General features: G+C 35.5%; 1 protein-coding gene across 6 annotated transcripts in view; it reads right to left on the reverse strand.

The window, feature by feature from the left end:
* Positions 1 to 560: 560 nt before the first annotated feature.
* Positions 561 to 16632, reverse strand: part of PPA2 (inorganic pyrophosphatase 2) — a 96209-nt gene continuing 80137 nt past the window's right edge. For all 6 annotated transcript variants that reach the window (XM_081484285.1, XM_081484268.1, XM_081484270.1 and 3 more), the window contains 3 exons: positions 16401 to 16470; positions 2036 to 2072; positions 561 to 769 (listed from right to left, as the gene is read on the reverse strand). In XM_081484285.1, the coding sequence (XP_081340411.1) occupies positions 741 to 769; positions 2036 to 2072; positions 16401 to 16470 (136 nt within the window). In that variant the 3' untranslated portion in view covers positions 561 to 740. The remainder of the gene's footprint in view (positions 770 to 2035; positions 2073 to 16400; positions 16471 to 16632) is intronic.

The raw sequence follows: 16632 nt of genomic DNA on the forward strand, positions 1-16632 counted from the left end.
ACACAATGGAATATTACCCAGCTATAAAAAAGAAAGCATACGAGTCAGTTCTAATGAGGTGGATGAAACTAGAGCCTATTATACAGAGTGAAGTAAGTCAGAAAGAGAAACACCAATATGGAATTTAGAAAGACGGTAACAATGACCCTATATGCAAGACAACAAAAGAGACACAGATGTAAAGAACAGACTTTTGGACTGTAGGAGAAGACGAAGGCAGGATGATATGAGAGAATAGCATTGAAACACGTATATTACCATATGTAAAAGAGATGACCAGTGCAAGTTTGATGCATGAAGCAGGGCACTCAAAGCTGGTGCACTGGGACAACCCAGAGGGATGGGGTGGGGAGGGAGGTAGGAGAGGGGTCCAGGATGGGGGGACGCCTGTACATCCAAGGCTGACTCACATTGATGCATGGCAAAACCACCACAATATCATACAGTAATTAGCCTCCAATTAAAATAAATAAACTAATTAAAAAACTCAGTGCCTCTAAACTTCTGCTATGAAATTCAACAAAATCTTTTCATATCAATAAATATTCAAAGGCAACTAATTCAAAAATGTCAGTGTTTATTTACACATTGCATATTGCAAAAAGCTTGAAGAAAAAAAAAAAAGAAGTTTCAACAGGAAGTTAATTAGCAAATTCTGCCTGTTTCTAGCACTTGAGGGAGGTTGAATCTCGGCGTTATTAGAGACTGGAATCCTGATGGCAGACCTTCAGATGTTCTAATCACTTGCCAAGGAAGTGCCACACTTGATCTGCATTTAAAATGGGGGAAGCAGGGTGTTAGGGACGGGGTGAAGAGGGAGGGAGGAAAGAAAGGAGAAGACAAATTAAATTTAGACTTTTCAGAAATGTTTAGGCTAAAAACAATCAGAACTTAGGGTGACACATTTCTATACTTAAAGTCACTCACCTTTAAACTCTTGTTCTAAGTTCTCTCATTTGGCTCGGGTCTGATATTCTAGAGGCTCCCACTTTATTTCATACATCTTGCTGGGTTCTTTAGTCTTTACTGATTAATACTGAAGTTAAGTATCCTAGCTGCGGCATGAAAGGTCTAGGCAAACCCTGTACTGTAAAATGTGACTGCCTGTCAAACAGCCCAGATGGGATAGTATTGCAAAAACACAATCTGTTACTTCCCCCTATAAAGAATAGAGCTTGCCTCCCCATGAAATCATTATCTATAGATTTGCTCCTTTCTAAACATCTTAGAACTTGGACTCACAATAAATAGTTCTCATTTTTTCCTCCAAACTTGCAAGTTGAGTATTCTAATATTTTATATTAAAACAAAAAGACAAAAAGCCTTGCAATATTTTAAAAGACAAATGATACATACATATTTTGAAATTTTTACTACAGAACATTTTTATTTGTTTCTCACAACAGCTTTAAATAATGGTAATTTAAGAAGTCTATTTTTAATTCTACTTTAAATTTTGATTTTAACATCTTCAGTTAAAATGAGTGGGGACTTCCGTGGTGGTTCAGTGGTTAAGTATTCGCCTTCCAATGCAGGGAACACAGGTTCTACCCCTGGTCAGGACCAGGGGAACTGAGAGCCACATGCCACAGGGCAACCAGGCCCGCATGCTGCAATTAGAAGCCCAAGTACCACAGCAAAAACCCCGCGTGCCGCAACCAAGACCCGATGCAGCCAAATAAACCAACAGTGAGCATATAAAATGAGTGATTCATTAAAATAATGATAGGTCATAAATAAAACCTCGCCAATGCAGACACTACAAGTCTTAAAGTTTATCCGAACTAGCTGGAAACTTAGTACTTCACCGACAAAGTCACTGCACAAACTACTTTCCAGACGAAAAGTAATAAACATGTTCCTTATTTTCTGAAATTAGAAAATAACTGATTTTATCTGAAAGTTTTAATGACTATTTTAAAATGTACTTTACTTAGTTTATATCATTTTTAATCTACTGTATTTTTTTGGTCTCCACTACTATAAACAAATAAATGTACATATCTAGCTCCTTAAGAACCAACATATACCATACCTTCTTCATTACTTCCTTTATTCAATGAAAATGACACCTGAAAGATAAGAACAGAGTCTCTGTTATAACAAATATTTAGATGTGGAAACTAAATACTCAGAATGTTTTTTTTTTAAAAAAAACAAAACATAAAATTATAGAACAAAGTTTACACACAATGGTCCTCTAAGCTGAAAAAAGTGAATACTCCTCTTTACCTTTTTATTGTTACTGCCCATTCTTTTAAATAAACAAACCATAGGCTTAAGAGTCAAATAAGATAAAAACCATTCTTAAAAATATTTTCTCTCATTAACCCATGGGAACTACTGAGAATATGAAGAGACTTTTATTTTTCAGTTGCTTCCTTGGCTGGGTCTTTAGAATAAAAACCCAACACACACGTTCATAGACAGGCATGCAGAGGTGCAAAGAAGCACACACATTATTTAGCTGTCTCCTAGAGTACTTAAATTAATTTTTCTATTTTGATGACTGTGCCAAGATTCTTAGAATAGATATAATATAATCTGTGGTTCAGTTCAGTTCAGTTGCTCAGTTGTGTCCGACTCTTTGCGACCCCATGAATCGCAGCACGCCAGGCCTCCCTGTCCGTCACCAACTCCCGGAGTCTACCCAAACCCATGTCCATGGAGTCAGTGATGCCATCCAACCATCTCATCCTCTGTCGTCCCCTTCTCCTCCTGCCCCTAATCCTTCCCAGCATTAGGGTCTTTTCCAGTGAGTCAACTCTTCCCATGAGGTGGCCAAAGTATTGGAGTTTCAGCTTCAACATCAGCCCTTCAGTGAACACCCAGGACTGATCTCCTTTAGGATGGACTGGTTGGATCTCCTTGCAGTCCAAGAGACTCTCAAGAGTCTTCTGCAACACCACAGTTCAAAAGCATCAATTCTTTGGCTCTCAGCTTTCTTCACCATCCAACTCTCACATCCATACATGACCACTGGAAAAACCATAGCCTTGACTAGACGGACTTTTGTTGGCAAAGTAATGTCTCTGCTTTTCAATATGCTATTTAGGTTGGTCATAACCTTCCTTCCAAGGAGTAAGCGTCTTTTAATTTCATGGCTGCAATCACCATCAGCAGTGATTTTGGAGCCCAAAAAAATAAAGTCTGACACTGTTTCCACTGTTTCCCTATCTATTTGCCATGAAGTGATGGGACCAGATGTCATGATCTTAGTTTTCTGAACGTTGAGCTTTAAGCCAACTTTTTCACTCTCCTCTTTCACTTTCGTCAAGATCATAATCTGTGGTAGACAATATTGAAAGAAAAGTTTTTCTGGGATATAAGATTTTTTCCTAATTATGAATACATTTTTAAAGTTTTTTTTTTTTTTAAACTTTATTGGGAGATCTATTACCCACAGAGAAGAATGTAGAAAGCTCCATATTAGGATCAAATCTATGTAACCATCACCCAAGTCAAGAAATGGAACATGCTAGGCACTTCCCCAATCATAAGCTCTTCTCCCTGAGGAATAACCACCACCCTGATTTTTGTAACACACTTTTCAGATTTCAAATTTAATCATCAAGTTCTAATTCTCTCAATCTGCTCAGCCTTGGTAAGAGAGAGGCTGATATTTGAGTTTAGTGGCAAATGTACAAATGGAACCATGAACCACACACTGAGTATTCAATCTAAAAAGCATTACAGAAAAGAACAAACTATTCTAACTAAAACATTTATCATTACATTTAAAAAATAATTCTAAGAGCTTGTTATTTATTTACTCTTAAAATAAATTTCTTGGTTGGTAGAATATATTCAGAATGTATAAAGCCCCATTTTGTAAAAGAAAACAAACTATAACATTCAGAGATAGTAACTATGAAAGTATGGGAATAAAGTTTTTTCACATTTTTCTATAATAATATTAATCTATGCCAAAAGAGAGACCAACATTAAATTGATTCTTCAACATAACACTTACAGAAAATGGAAGAACAACAACAAAAATGCACAGAGCAACATTGTAAAGTGACCTAATCCCAACCCTCACTCTCAGGAGTCACCGTTACTACATTTTCCTTGTAAGAAATAAAGGGAGGATTTTCAGTTACTTCCTTCTCCTAATTTCTCTATAGGGGATGAATGTGGGCACCCTCCACTCATCGAAGATAAATTCTCCAGGAAAATGAATTACTTTATGAGTGAGTGAGTGAAAGCTGCTCAGTCGTGTCCAACTCTTTGCGACTCCATGACTATACAGTCCACGGAATTCTCTAGGCCGGAACACTGGATTGGGTAGCTTTTCCCTTCTCCAAGGGATCTTCCCAACCTAGGGAATGAACCCAGGTCTTCTGCATTGCAGGCAGATTCTTTACCAACTGAGCCACAATATACACTCATTCTAAACATGCGATCTCCTCTCCTTTCCCGCTCCAAAAATATTTCTCATGAATAATCATTTATTTAATTTCTTTCAAACAAATCTAGTGTTTTCATTACTGAAATATTACTCTTTTAATCAACCAAAGAAGGCTTACTCTGGCCTCTGTTCCTATTCATGTGTAAACTTTATGTTAAATTAATATAACTTTAATACAACTGCTTTGTACTCCTTCAGATAATCCCACCAGATCCCTGTGAAAGTATTTTCACTTGTAGGTTACATTTGTTCAAATTAATAAACAAACATGATACACTCAACCAACATAAAATCTTGCTTTACTATATGATATGAGGATTCATATTCTTTTACTTTATTGTAAGGATTCAAAACAAAAGAGAAAAAAGTTTCTGATTTTTCATTCAAGTGCAGTAGGGCTTCAGTTGAATTACATTACCTTGGGTATTCTCTCCCGGCATTATGTTTCCATGGCTCATAAAGCAATTACTCTATATTCATGTTTTTCTTCTTACAGTTTTATTGAGATATAACTGACATACAGCATTGTATAAGTTTAAGGTATACATCATAATGATTTAACTTATATATGAAATGACTACCACAATATGTTTAGTGAACATCCATCATTATCATATAGATACAAAATTAAAGAAAAAATATTTTCTCAGGATTTACTTTTTTTTAAGATTTTTTATACAGACCATTTTTAAAGTCTTTATTGAATTTATTACATTATTGCTTCTATTTTATTGTTTTGTTCCCTTTGGCCATGAGACATGTGGGATCTTAGCCCTCCAACCAGGGATCAAACCCATACGCCCTGCAACGGAAGGAGAAGTCTTAACCACTGAACTACCAAGGGAGTTCCCGGATTTACTCTCTTAACAACTTTCACATATAACAGATAGCAGTATTAACTATATTTATCATGCTTTACATTATATCTCTAGTACTTACTTATAACTGGAGGTTTGTACTTTGTGCTGCCTTCATTTAATTCTTCCTCCTCTCACTTTCCACCTCTGGCAGCCACAAATCTGATCTCTTTTTCTATGAGTGTATGAATGACCTACCACACTATGTTAGTTCCTGGCACATAATATAGTGATTTGGTATTTCTATACATTACAAAATAACCACCACAATTAATCTAGTTACCATCTGTCACCACACAAAGATAATACAATGATACTGACCATATTCCCCTTGTTGTACTCTTCATCCCATGATTTACCTATTTGGTAACTGGAAGTATATTCACTTTATTTTCACAATTTCTTTTCTGATTTACGAGTCAATAAAACATGACCAGTTCTTAGTTATCCGTAAACAAAATGTAAGAGTATTTTAAGTTTGTCTAAGTTTAATAAACATTCTCTTCCTTTCACGAACATATACAATTGGCTAAAATATTATTTTACTTTCACCTTCTTTGTTCATCTTTGAGTGGTAACGCAGTGAAGCTTTTAAGCAAAAAAGGAAAATGAAGGAGGAGATATAAGTTGACTAGAATTGGATCTGGACTTATCAAGAAAATACTTTAAAGTTTTTTTAATAGTGAACTGCCACAACGATGTTTATTTTCAGAATCACAAATAAGACAGATCTGTATGGCATGAATATTGTAGTGTGACCTCATTAGAAAAATCACACCCACAGAAAGTTTCCACTCTAAAGGGAAACACAGTCCTCTTTGATAGAGACATAAAGTGAATACCCAAGGAGGGAAGGTATCTTGCGGAGGCAGTCCAAGCAGTCCAGATAAGAGAACCTCCCAGTCAGACTGACTTCAGAACTTAGTTCTGAGTTGGCTTGATTTCAACAACCAGACTCCAAGGATGGTCATCTTGTTCTGAGATGTGCAAGGAAACTGTGGCTGTCGTCCTCAGCAGCTCTAAGCAGAGATGAAGTGCATGCCCAAGGGAAATCATTTGAGAAGCATGCAGCTAAAAGTCCTATCCAACAACTCTACTGAACTGCAACATTATTCTGCTGGTTATTACTTCTCATATTTGAAACTATTTAACAATATTCACTCACTGGTAATTTCCTATTAGGGCACAGAACCCCAAAATACACACTTCTAAACTACCTAGTCTATCGATTATCTTTGTTGTGGGCCTCTAGAAAAATGTAAATATGGCTTTGGTGTGAATTTTTTAAAAAAGACTCAGACTCACATGAGACACTGTTGATGACGGATTTAGCTATAAAGTCCTTCATCTGGATTCATCTTTGACTTAGTATGTAAATACAAACATGCATTTATAAGACTGCTGGTAAACTTTAGTGATGAGAGATGGCTAGCATATATACTGATGGCGTTAACTGCCACTGGAATTCCTTCTAAGGCCCTGGTCTCCTGAATGCACTGCTCTTTACAATTCAGCTAAGAAGTCTTGACATCAAATATAAAATGACCATCCAAAATTTCACACAGCGCTGTGGATATACTGATTTACTGAATAAATAAGATCTACCCAATGTAGTCAGAATAATACTTTTAATTAAACTTGAAATTTCTCCTCACTTTTTTCCTTCAAAGCACTCCTCTCCATGCATCCATGCACCATCAGTACTGTCATCTCCTAGCTTGCTGTGCTCCAGATTTGCACTCCGGAGACTGCTTGCAGTGGAAGTCTGGTCAGGCGAAGGCGAAAACAAGTCAGACTGAGACAGCCAAGACTTCCCTGGGAGGCATTCTATCCTCCCAGTTTTGGACGTCTTTCCCCTTTTGGGAAGTTTTCCATCACCACTGTGATCTAAAGGTGCACAGGATCACAGGACTGGATCCCTGCAACTAAGCAGGAGTGTGGTTACTTATTCTCCTTGGCCTGAACTGCAGATTCTAACAGCTTTAAATCTCTGCAGCTACCGGGCTGTGTAGGGTCTGAGGCTAGGCTAGGATTCCATTGCAATGAGTCTGGTTCTCTCTCTCAGTCCTGTGTGCACTGAGATTGTGTGAAGAATCTCACGAAGTTCAAACTTTGTTGTTGCTGTTTTCTTCTTCCAGTAAAATAACTATAATCAGCACATACTAAGTTCTTACCAAATAACCTAATTCAAACTTCTCCCAACTTTCCATGCTGCCCAGAGGGTGTCCATTTCCAGAGAGAGCAGAATACAAGGAAAGTACTTGAACAGAAAGAAGTGTGTGGGAGAATTTTAGGGCAAAAAATTCCCAGACAGGATAAATGGTTAAGTACTACACTGAGTTATTATGTTGTGGACACTAACTCACTCTTTCTCCTAATCCTTTCTGCTTCAGTCTCTAAAAAAGTACTACTTTTCATAGAATAATGTAAACTAGGTTGACTTTTCCACTGCCCATGCATTAATGGAACTGGATACCTCATGAAGAAGTGCTTTCTTCATCACTGGAAGTAGTCAAGAGGCTGGAATACCCAAAAAATATTCAAGAAGGGGCTTCTCTCTGTGGTCAAATTAGTTCAACAATACTATTAATACAATAGGGACAATAAAACCCAATATTTAATTAATACTTTCTAGCTGCTCTCCATTTTACCTGGACTATCTCATTCAGTTCTCCACAACAGCCCTCAGTACAAGGAAGATACTATTATTAGCTCCTTATTGTATAAATAAGGAAACCAAGGCATAAATAAGTTAAGCAATTTGCTTCCAACTATGAATAAGAGTTGGAATTTGATGCAGACAGTCTGATTCCAGAAAAAAAATTTTTTTTCCTTGAAGTTTTACTGGACCAAAACTGACATGGGACAAACTGCACACATTTATAGTGTACGGTTTGATAAGTTTTGATATATACACACATACACATACTCATGAAACCATTATCACTATTATGACAATAATCATAGTCACTGTCAATCCCAAGTTCCTTCCATCCCTGGAAGTGATTGTAATCCCTCCAACCAATCACCTGTTCTGTGTCAGTATACATTAGTGTCTGCATATTCTAAAATTGTAAACGGTATGATACATGTATATCTGCCTTTTTCTAGTCCATATAATTTTTTTTTAATTCAGCCATGTCATAGCATGTATCAATAATTCTTTTTATGGCTGAGTATTTCCTCATACGAATATACCACAATTTATTTCTATTGATAGAAATATGGTTTGTTTCCAATTTTTGTCTATTACAAATAAAGTCAACATAAATAAGTCTCTGTATGAACAAAGACTTCCGTTTCTATTGGGGAAATATCTAATTAAGAGTGAAGTGGCTAGATCATATGGTAGGTATATGTTCAACTTCCTAAGAAAATGCCAAACTGTTTCCCAAAGTAGTTTTACCATTTTGCATTCCAACAAGCAGGGTGTGGGAGCTCCAGTTTGGTTTTCAATTGCAGATATGCATCCTCCTAATGACTGGTAAAGTTGAGCATCATCTCCTGTTTTCAGTATATCTTCTTTGGCAAGGTAACCATTCAAATGTTTTGTAATTTCTGTAGTGGGAGGGTGATGTTTTGTTTTCTTAATATTCCATTATGAGAATTCTTTAAGCTCTAGATACAAGTCCCTTTATATAATTTTCAAATATTTTCTTGCAGCATGTAGCTTATTTTCATTCTCCTAAGAGTGTCATTTACAGAACAAAAATTAATTTTGATGAAGTTCAACTTAACATTTAAACAAAATAGATTGTGCTTTTAGCATTATATCTAAGAAATCTTGCCTAACTAACCCAAGGTCAAAATTAGTTTAGTTTTCTGTTTTAAATTTTGTCTTAGGATACACTTTAGAGAATTATAATATATAGTGCAAGGTATGGACTAAAGTGGGGTTTTTTTCCCCATATGGAATAATCAACTGTTCACGAACTATTTGTTGAAAAGATTATTGCTTCAAAAATCAGTTGTCCACATATATGTAGATCTATCTGTGGATTTGTTTTCACTGATCTCTTCTCTAGTTTAACACCATTACTACACTCTTTTCATTACTATAGTTCTGTAAAATGACTGTAGTCAGGTAGAATTAGTATTCTAACCTTGTTCTCCACAAAGTTGTTGAGTCTATTTCTAGGTCGTTAGTATTTACATACACGGTTTTGTTGATTTCTACAAAAAAGTGTATTGAAATCTGATTGATACTGCATTAAACCTATAGATCAATTAGAGAATTGACATCATAACAATATTGAGTCTTCCAACTCACGAACATGAAATATTTTCCCATTTATTTAGTTCTACATCTAGGGGCTAAATGTGATGGTTTTCAGGGTTCACGATCTTCACATATTTTTTTCCAGATTTATTCTGAAGTATTTCACATTTTTGAAGCCATTATAAATATTGTATTTATTTTTAGTTTCTAATTTTTGTTGCTAATACAGAAAAACACAACTGTTTACTGTGTACTGAACCTGTCTCCTACAACCTTGCTAAAATCACTTATTATAATAGCTTTCAGGTTTATTTTATTGAATATTGAATATAGACATTCATGTCATCTCCTTTTACAACCTGGATGCCTTTCCTTCTTTTTAATGCCTTACTGTAAGAACCTTACTGGCTCAAACCTTTGGTAAATGCTGAATAAAAGTAGCAGGAATCAAGGCCCTGAGTTGTGTTTACAGAAAGATATTTTAAGTGCAGATTTAATTTGTTTATACCTATTTCTTCTTCAGTGAGCTTTGGTATTTTATGTATTTCAAGGAATCTGTCCAGTTTCATCCAAACTCTGAAATTAACTGATGCAAAGTTTTTCACAATATTTCTCTGTTGTTCTCCTGTTATCACCCAAATCAGTAGTGATGTCGCTTGTCTCATTCCTGACATTAAAGATTTGTCTTCTCTTTTCTTTCCTGATCATTCTAGCTAAAGGTTTATCAATTTTGCTGGTCTTCACAAAGAATAAAGTTTTGGTTTCATGAATTTTATTTTTTTTCTGGGCATTCAAATTCTGTTAATTATGAAATACTACAAAAACACAGAAAATGTAAAGATTGTTATAACAAATATCTATTCTCTGGATTTTTTTTTAGAGTTAACATTTTGTTATTTCAGAAACTTTATAACTGAAGTCTCTTTTTCTCCCTATTCATCAAAAATAAAAACCTTATTTATTTTTATTCCTTCTCAGAAGTAACTTCTTGTAACCACTAGGAGAAACACTGGCTGAAACCAGTGTTTATTGTTCTTATTTATGTTTCAAAAATGTGAAAAACATGTCTGTTTATATTCACTAAAAATCTATGGTGCTACTTGGGGTGTTTTAAAATTTACTTCAACAATACACACAATGTTGTAAACATTTTTTTCATCCAACATTGCACTTTCAGATTTTATCCATGCAGAGTTATACAGTTTTAATTCACATATTTTACCTATGGTATATTATTCCACTGTATACTACAGTTTATTTACCCAGTTTTCTATTGACAGACATTTGTTCAGTTTCCAACTTGCCCATGTCTGATTATAAAAAGATAGGTATTAGGGTCTCTATAGAATGTATATCTAGAAAGGTAACTTCAGAGTAGTGGGTTATAAGCACCTTCAAAAATATTAGAAATTACTTAACTGCTTTTCAAGGTAGTTATACTAATTTATACTCCCGCAAGCACATCAACTAGTATGAGAAGTCTCCTCGCCAATGCTTAAAAACACTTAGTAAATGCTGGCCAATCTGATAACCATGAAATTGCACTGTCTTAAGTATGATTTCACTCATCACTGCAGAAATACAGCAAATCTTCACATGTTTTCTGCTAATATAAATACCCTCTCTCATGAGCTGCCCATTCATACTGCTTGCCCATATTTTCCCCCTACAGGGTTATTTTCTTGTTGATTTGAATAAACTGCTAATCCTTTTGTCACTTCATGCAAAGATCTCCCAATCAGTGGCATATCTTTTAACTTATTCTGTGGTATCTTTACTTGTTTACAGATTAAAAAAACTTTGTTTAAATTTATCAGTCTTCTTTAGGTTATCCCTGCCCTTTAATATTCCATATAAACTTTAGGATTATCTTACCAAGTTCAATGAAAATCCTATTGGAATTCTTATAAAAACAGATTGACTTCTTTAATTAACATGGGAGATACTGTCATTTTCATAACTAAGTATTCTCTTGAACTGCTGATAAGGCTAGTTGGGTTGTCTGTTTGTTCTTGATTTAACACTGTTATTTATATTTTAAACAAGACTGTCAATTCATCTATGTTTAGAAAGGTATTGCCAAAAGCAACTTAGAGTATTCCTTCTGATTACCTATATACTTCCTATGTCTGTAATGTCTTTGTTTTAATTTTGGATATTGTTATTTATGTCTTCTCTATTTCACGGTCCTTCATGTAATGGTGGTTTAGTCGCTAAGTTGTGTTCAACTCTTGCGACCCAGTGGACTGTAGCCCCCCAGGCTCCTCTGTCCATGAGATTCTCCAGGTAAGAATACTGGAATGGGTTACCATTTCCTTCTCCAGGGGATCTTCCCAACCCAGGGATTGAACTTGGGTCTCCTGCACTGCAGGCAGACTCCTTACCGACTGAGCTACAAGGGAATTAAGTTTGTCCATATTGTTAGCTCTATATGAAGAAAACCCAGCTTCTGTTTTAACAGATCCTTTCCATATCTCTTTGTTTTCTATTTCATTAAATATTTGCTCTACCCTATATAATTTTCTTTCCTATAATGTGAAAGACAGGAAAAAAACAGAAATTATTGAGTTGGACATTTAGCCTCTCAACTTTCTTTCTTCATTTCTGCTGTATATTTAATTTCTCTCAAAAACTGTTTTTGCAGCATCATGCAAGTTTTCACACAGAGTGATTTAGTTGTCATTCAATTTTAAATATTTTATAATTTGTTACAATTCATTTTTTTGGCATGACATATAGTAGTGTTTTTATTTTCCAAACAACAAAGATTTGGGATTTTTTCTTTCAATATTTTTTAACTGATTGGTAACTCTGTTATGCTACAGACAGAGAACTGGTTTGCATTACCTCAACTCCTTGGCATTTTTTTTCCAACTCTCTTTGTGGCCTAACATATACTTAATTTCTGGAAGTGTCCACATGTACTAAAAAAACAATGTATTCTCTAATTCTATATGTCTGTTAGATAAAGCTTATAAATACTGTTCCTATCTTCTCAACATATTTTCCAAATACTTTAAATATAGTAAAGGACCCTAAAATTAGCATCTTAGATCCCAGTCATCAAATCAACTGTCATTCAATATTAATATCAGATCTGAAAGGAAAACTACATAATGTGTATGCACAAATGCACACTCATGTGTGCACACGCATACACAAAGATATATTCTTTCTTCCCTATAAAGGCTCTGAACCTTGTTCCCTGAAATAAAACTCCAATTTCTAGTCACATAGTATTTAAAAATTGGGAAAGAGTTCTACACTTTTGGCTATAAAAAAAAAAATGACACTATCCAAAAAAAATATAATTGGGTGGTTCAGTTGGTAGCCAGTGGTCACACACAGTACCCTGGACACACAGAGTAACAATCTGTCTCTGTGGATCCCAAGTGTGTTCAGGTCTAGGTAACAAACCTTGTTTTGGACACAGCCATGACTTGCATGACTGTATATAATTCAAGCATGTATATTTATAAACAAAATTCACTAACCTTCCTGACCATTTAAACTCTCCTTATCGTCCTGAGATCAACTATCTTCCTTAAGATCTCTAACCTAAGTATGACAAATTACTTCTGTAGATATTTTCTGTTTTGTTTCTAAGATGCTTCCAAGTTATAGTCATCAGGTTGTCGGCTTTTATTTTTCTTGGTTATGGTAACACTATTTTTCTTAATTGATCTGTACATATTTTTGGGTGACTACTTAATGATTTTAGGGGGGTCTCAATGCTACTACACTTAACTGTGTTTTGATCAATACATGTTGAAAAGTATATGCTTTCTGTAACAGTTCTATTAATCACTCAAAAGCTTAGTCCATTTCTTTTCTTTTGGTGCTTTAAGAGAATTTGTTCATCAAAGCAATATTTTACCCTAAAATCTCACCTAATCAATAGACATGACTGAGCACACACACAGATAAATCTAGAAAGTGAAAACTTAATGCTATCTGGCTTCGTTTTAACCATTACTTCAGACTCATTTAACATCTACACATCTATCTTAAGATAATATTACCTAAGTTGATTAACTTGTAAGAATGAGTTCGCTTATTCTAAGCCCACTAATAAACCTTGGGGTTATAGTTTGTTTCCATATACGCCCAGGATTGATGTGGTCTGAATATGATCAAATTTGATGGATGACTGTGATGTCTTAAGTTATTCTGAGCAAGCAAAGGACAAATAAAAGTTGACAGTACTTTGAAGTCATTGCAACATTCAGGATACAGCAATAGAGAGATATGGGAATCTATACCTAAGCAATGCTGATTCAAACATCTCAATGTGGTTTTGAAGATATAAAGTGAAAGTCGCTCAGTCATGTCCAACTCTTTGCAACTCCATGGAATGTATAGTCCATGGAATTCTCCAGGCCAAAATACTGGAGAGGATAGCCGTTCCCTTCTCCAGGGGATCTTCCAAGCCAGGGATCAAACCCAGGTCTCCCACATTGAAGGCGGATTCTTTACCAGCTGAGCCACCACGGAAGCCCAAGAATACTGGAGTGGGCAGCCTATCCATTTTCCAGAGGATCTTTCCAACCCAGGAATCAAACCGGGTCTCCTGCATTGCAGGCGGATTCTTTACCAGTTGAGCTACCAGGGAGCCCTCAACCAGCTGAGCTACCAGGGAAGAGATAAAATGCCAAGTCAAAATGCTCTGAATACAAAAACTTTCATTATTACAAGCTGATAAAATCCTCATGACTAAGTGTTACCTAATCTGAGCTCCCAAATCACTAATGAGGCTGCTAAAAGAGCAATTTTTTGACTTACAAATTTTTAGTGGTGAAATGCCATGTACGGTAAGTTCCGCTAGAGCTGATGAATGACTGCTTTCTCTGCATTTTTATTTTCTACTACAGCTTTCTTGGTGAAAAATCAGCATAGCACCTTCTTCATCATTATGAAACAGAGCAAAGCTACCAAACCATATAATTAAATCTGGATGTTAATGTTTCTGAATTCTAATCTTATCCCCCAAATCTAACTACCTAGACCATATCCATGTTCTCCAATTTTTTAAGAGGACTTTTCCTACTATGTTAGGAAATATTTTTTTTAAAGATGTAAAACAGAAACTTTCATCTTGAAGCTAACTTTAAAACAAAAGTCTGTTATACCTATCATTTATAAATTCAAAACTAAAAAGGAATAGTCATTTTTTGGCTGCATGTGAGATCTAGTTCCCTGACCAGGGATCGAACTCTGGTCTCCTGCACTGGGAGTGTGGAGTCTTAGCCATTGGACCACCAGTGAAGTCCCATCAAGTGGAATGGTCTTAATCTAAGATTAATGGGAGACTACATGAATAAAGATAAAAAGTTATTAACTTGTTTTCCTCTATTTTTTTCTTAAAGAATAATAAATGAGAACTAAGTTCAGAATGTAATCGATACAGATACAAAACTGAAAATTTGGAGAAAATAAACTGACATCATAGTGTGCATGATTATCAGGGCTCCCCTGCACCTTCCTTGCCTCCCTGGAGCCCATTCTTGCCAACACAGCCAGAGTGATCTTGTTAAAATCTAAGTCAGATTACATCATCACATCATACTTTTGCTCAAAACCTTTCAATGGTTCCATCTTATTCAGAATAAGAAATGAAATTCTTAAAATAATCTTTACAGGGTGTTTTTCACAAGGTCTTTCATAATAATTTGCCTCCATTTTCACCCCAGATACAAATATTTTCAATCTCAGCTCCTCCTTTCTCCCCTAGACTCCCCTACTCCACAAGTTACTGTGGTTTCTTGGGTATTTCGTGAACACTTGCCCACAAGTACCCATTTGCCTCATGGCCTTCGGTCTGCGGTGTGGAATGCTCTTTGTTCAGACAGTCACATGGCATAGTCCCTTACTGTCTACAAATCTAGATTCGGGTCAGTTCTCGGTTCATGCGGCTGTCCCCCACTGCTTCCCAGTCACTACAGTGACCACTCCCCCAGGCACTGTACCCCCTCTTCCCTGGCTCATTTTTCATCATTGCATTTATCACATTCAGAAACACTTTATATTTCACTTGAGTATTTATTATCCATCACTGCAACTAGATTGTTAGCTATACAAGGACAGGTTTTTGTATCTTTTCTGTAATACTGCATTTCCAGTACCTAGACTCCAACCACACATAGCAGGCAATAATTAAACAGCTGATTAATTAGTGAAAAACAATTCAAAGCAGCCATTGTGAGTAAACATTTTTGTTGGTCCTGAAGTAAAGAGCTAAACTCGCTACTTTTCTATCAGATAATTAGTTTAAGAAAAAAAAAAAAAGAAACCTTTTAATTTATAAATGGGATTTCTAGCCTAAGATCACTGCTGAACATGCTTTACACAGCAATATTACTTGATTATCTGAATTTGAATTTTCTTATTTAGTAGTCTCCAAGTCAAGTATTACTTTACTAATAAATTCAGTTGCCTCAAGGCAGCATTATCACTAAGACCTGTAAAAATCTGAAGATATCCTCCTTAGAGAAGGAAAGTCTGTGAGGTAACCAAACTAACTGGAAAAAATAAAAGGAAAAGAAATGTATTTATTTTTTCTTGAGGCAAAATGCACCCGTGGCAGCAGCCAGTCACAATTTAGACACTGAGTGGTGGATAACTTGTGAGGACAGGTTAGTGTAGAGGAGTGCAAATGGATTTAAACAATAATACACTGGTGAAAAATAGTATCATATGAAATTAGTTAAATGGTTAAAGTACTTCAGAACACAGAACAACAATAAAAAGTTTTAAATCTAAATTCCTTGGATAAAAAATAATTTTAATGTTATTTTTTAATGTTATGCTCCCCAAAAGACATGATACATTTCACTGATAGATTTTTCAGAATTTCCGTTAGACTTCCCCATGACATTTATTAGAATAAAGGATGCTTTGGACATCTGTTGCTTACCGATTCAACTAATGATCTTGCTTCCTCTTGAGAGCAATGGAAAGGGCTATCACATACCTGCACATTTGTGCTGGAGAGGAAAAGAGAATATAACTGTTAAACAGGATAAAAAAGGAGCAATTACCAAAAATAAAACCAACTCTCAAACACTTTACATTTAAGTGTATGATCCCAGCCAATAGTTACAGAGTCTCCAGATCTCACTTGATAACATACACTCTCTCTCTCTCTC

This window comes from Giraffa tippelskirchi, chromosome 1 (assembly GCF_054371585.1).
Source record: "Giraffa tippelskirchi isolate mGirTip1 chromosome 1, T2T-mGirTip1v1.2.pri, whole genome shotgun sequence".
In the NCBI taxonomy this organism is placed as follows: domain Eukaryota; kingdom Metazoa; phylum Chordata; class Mammalia; order Artiodactyla; family Giraffidae; genus Giraffa; species Giraffa tippelskirchi.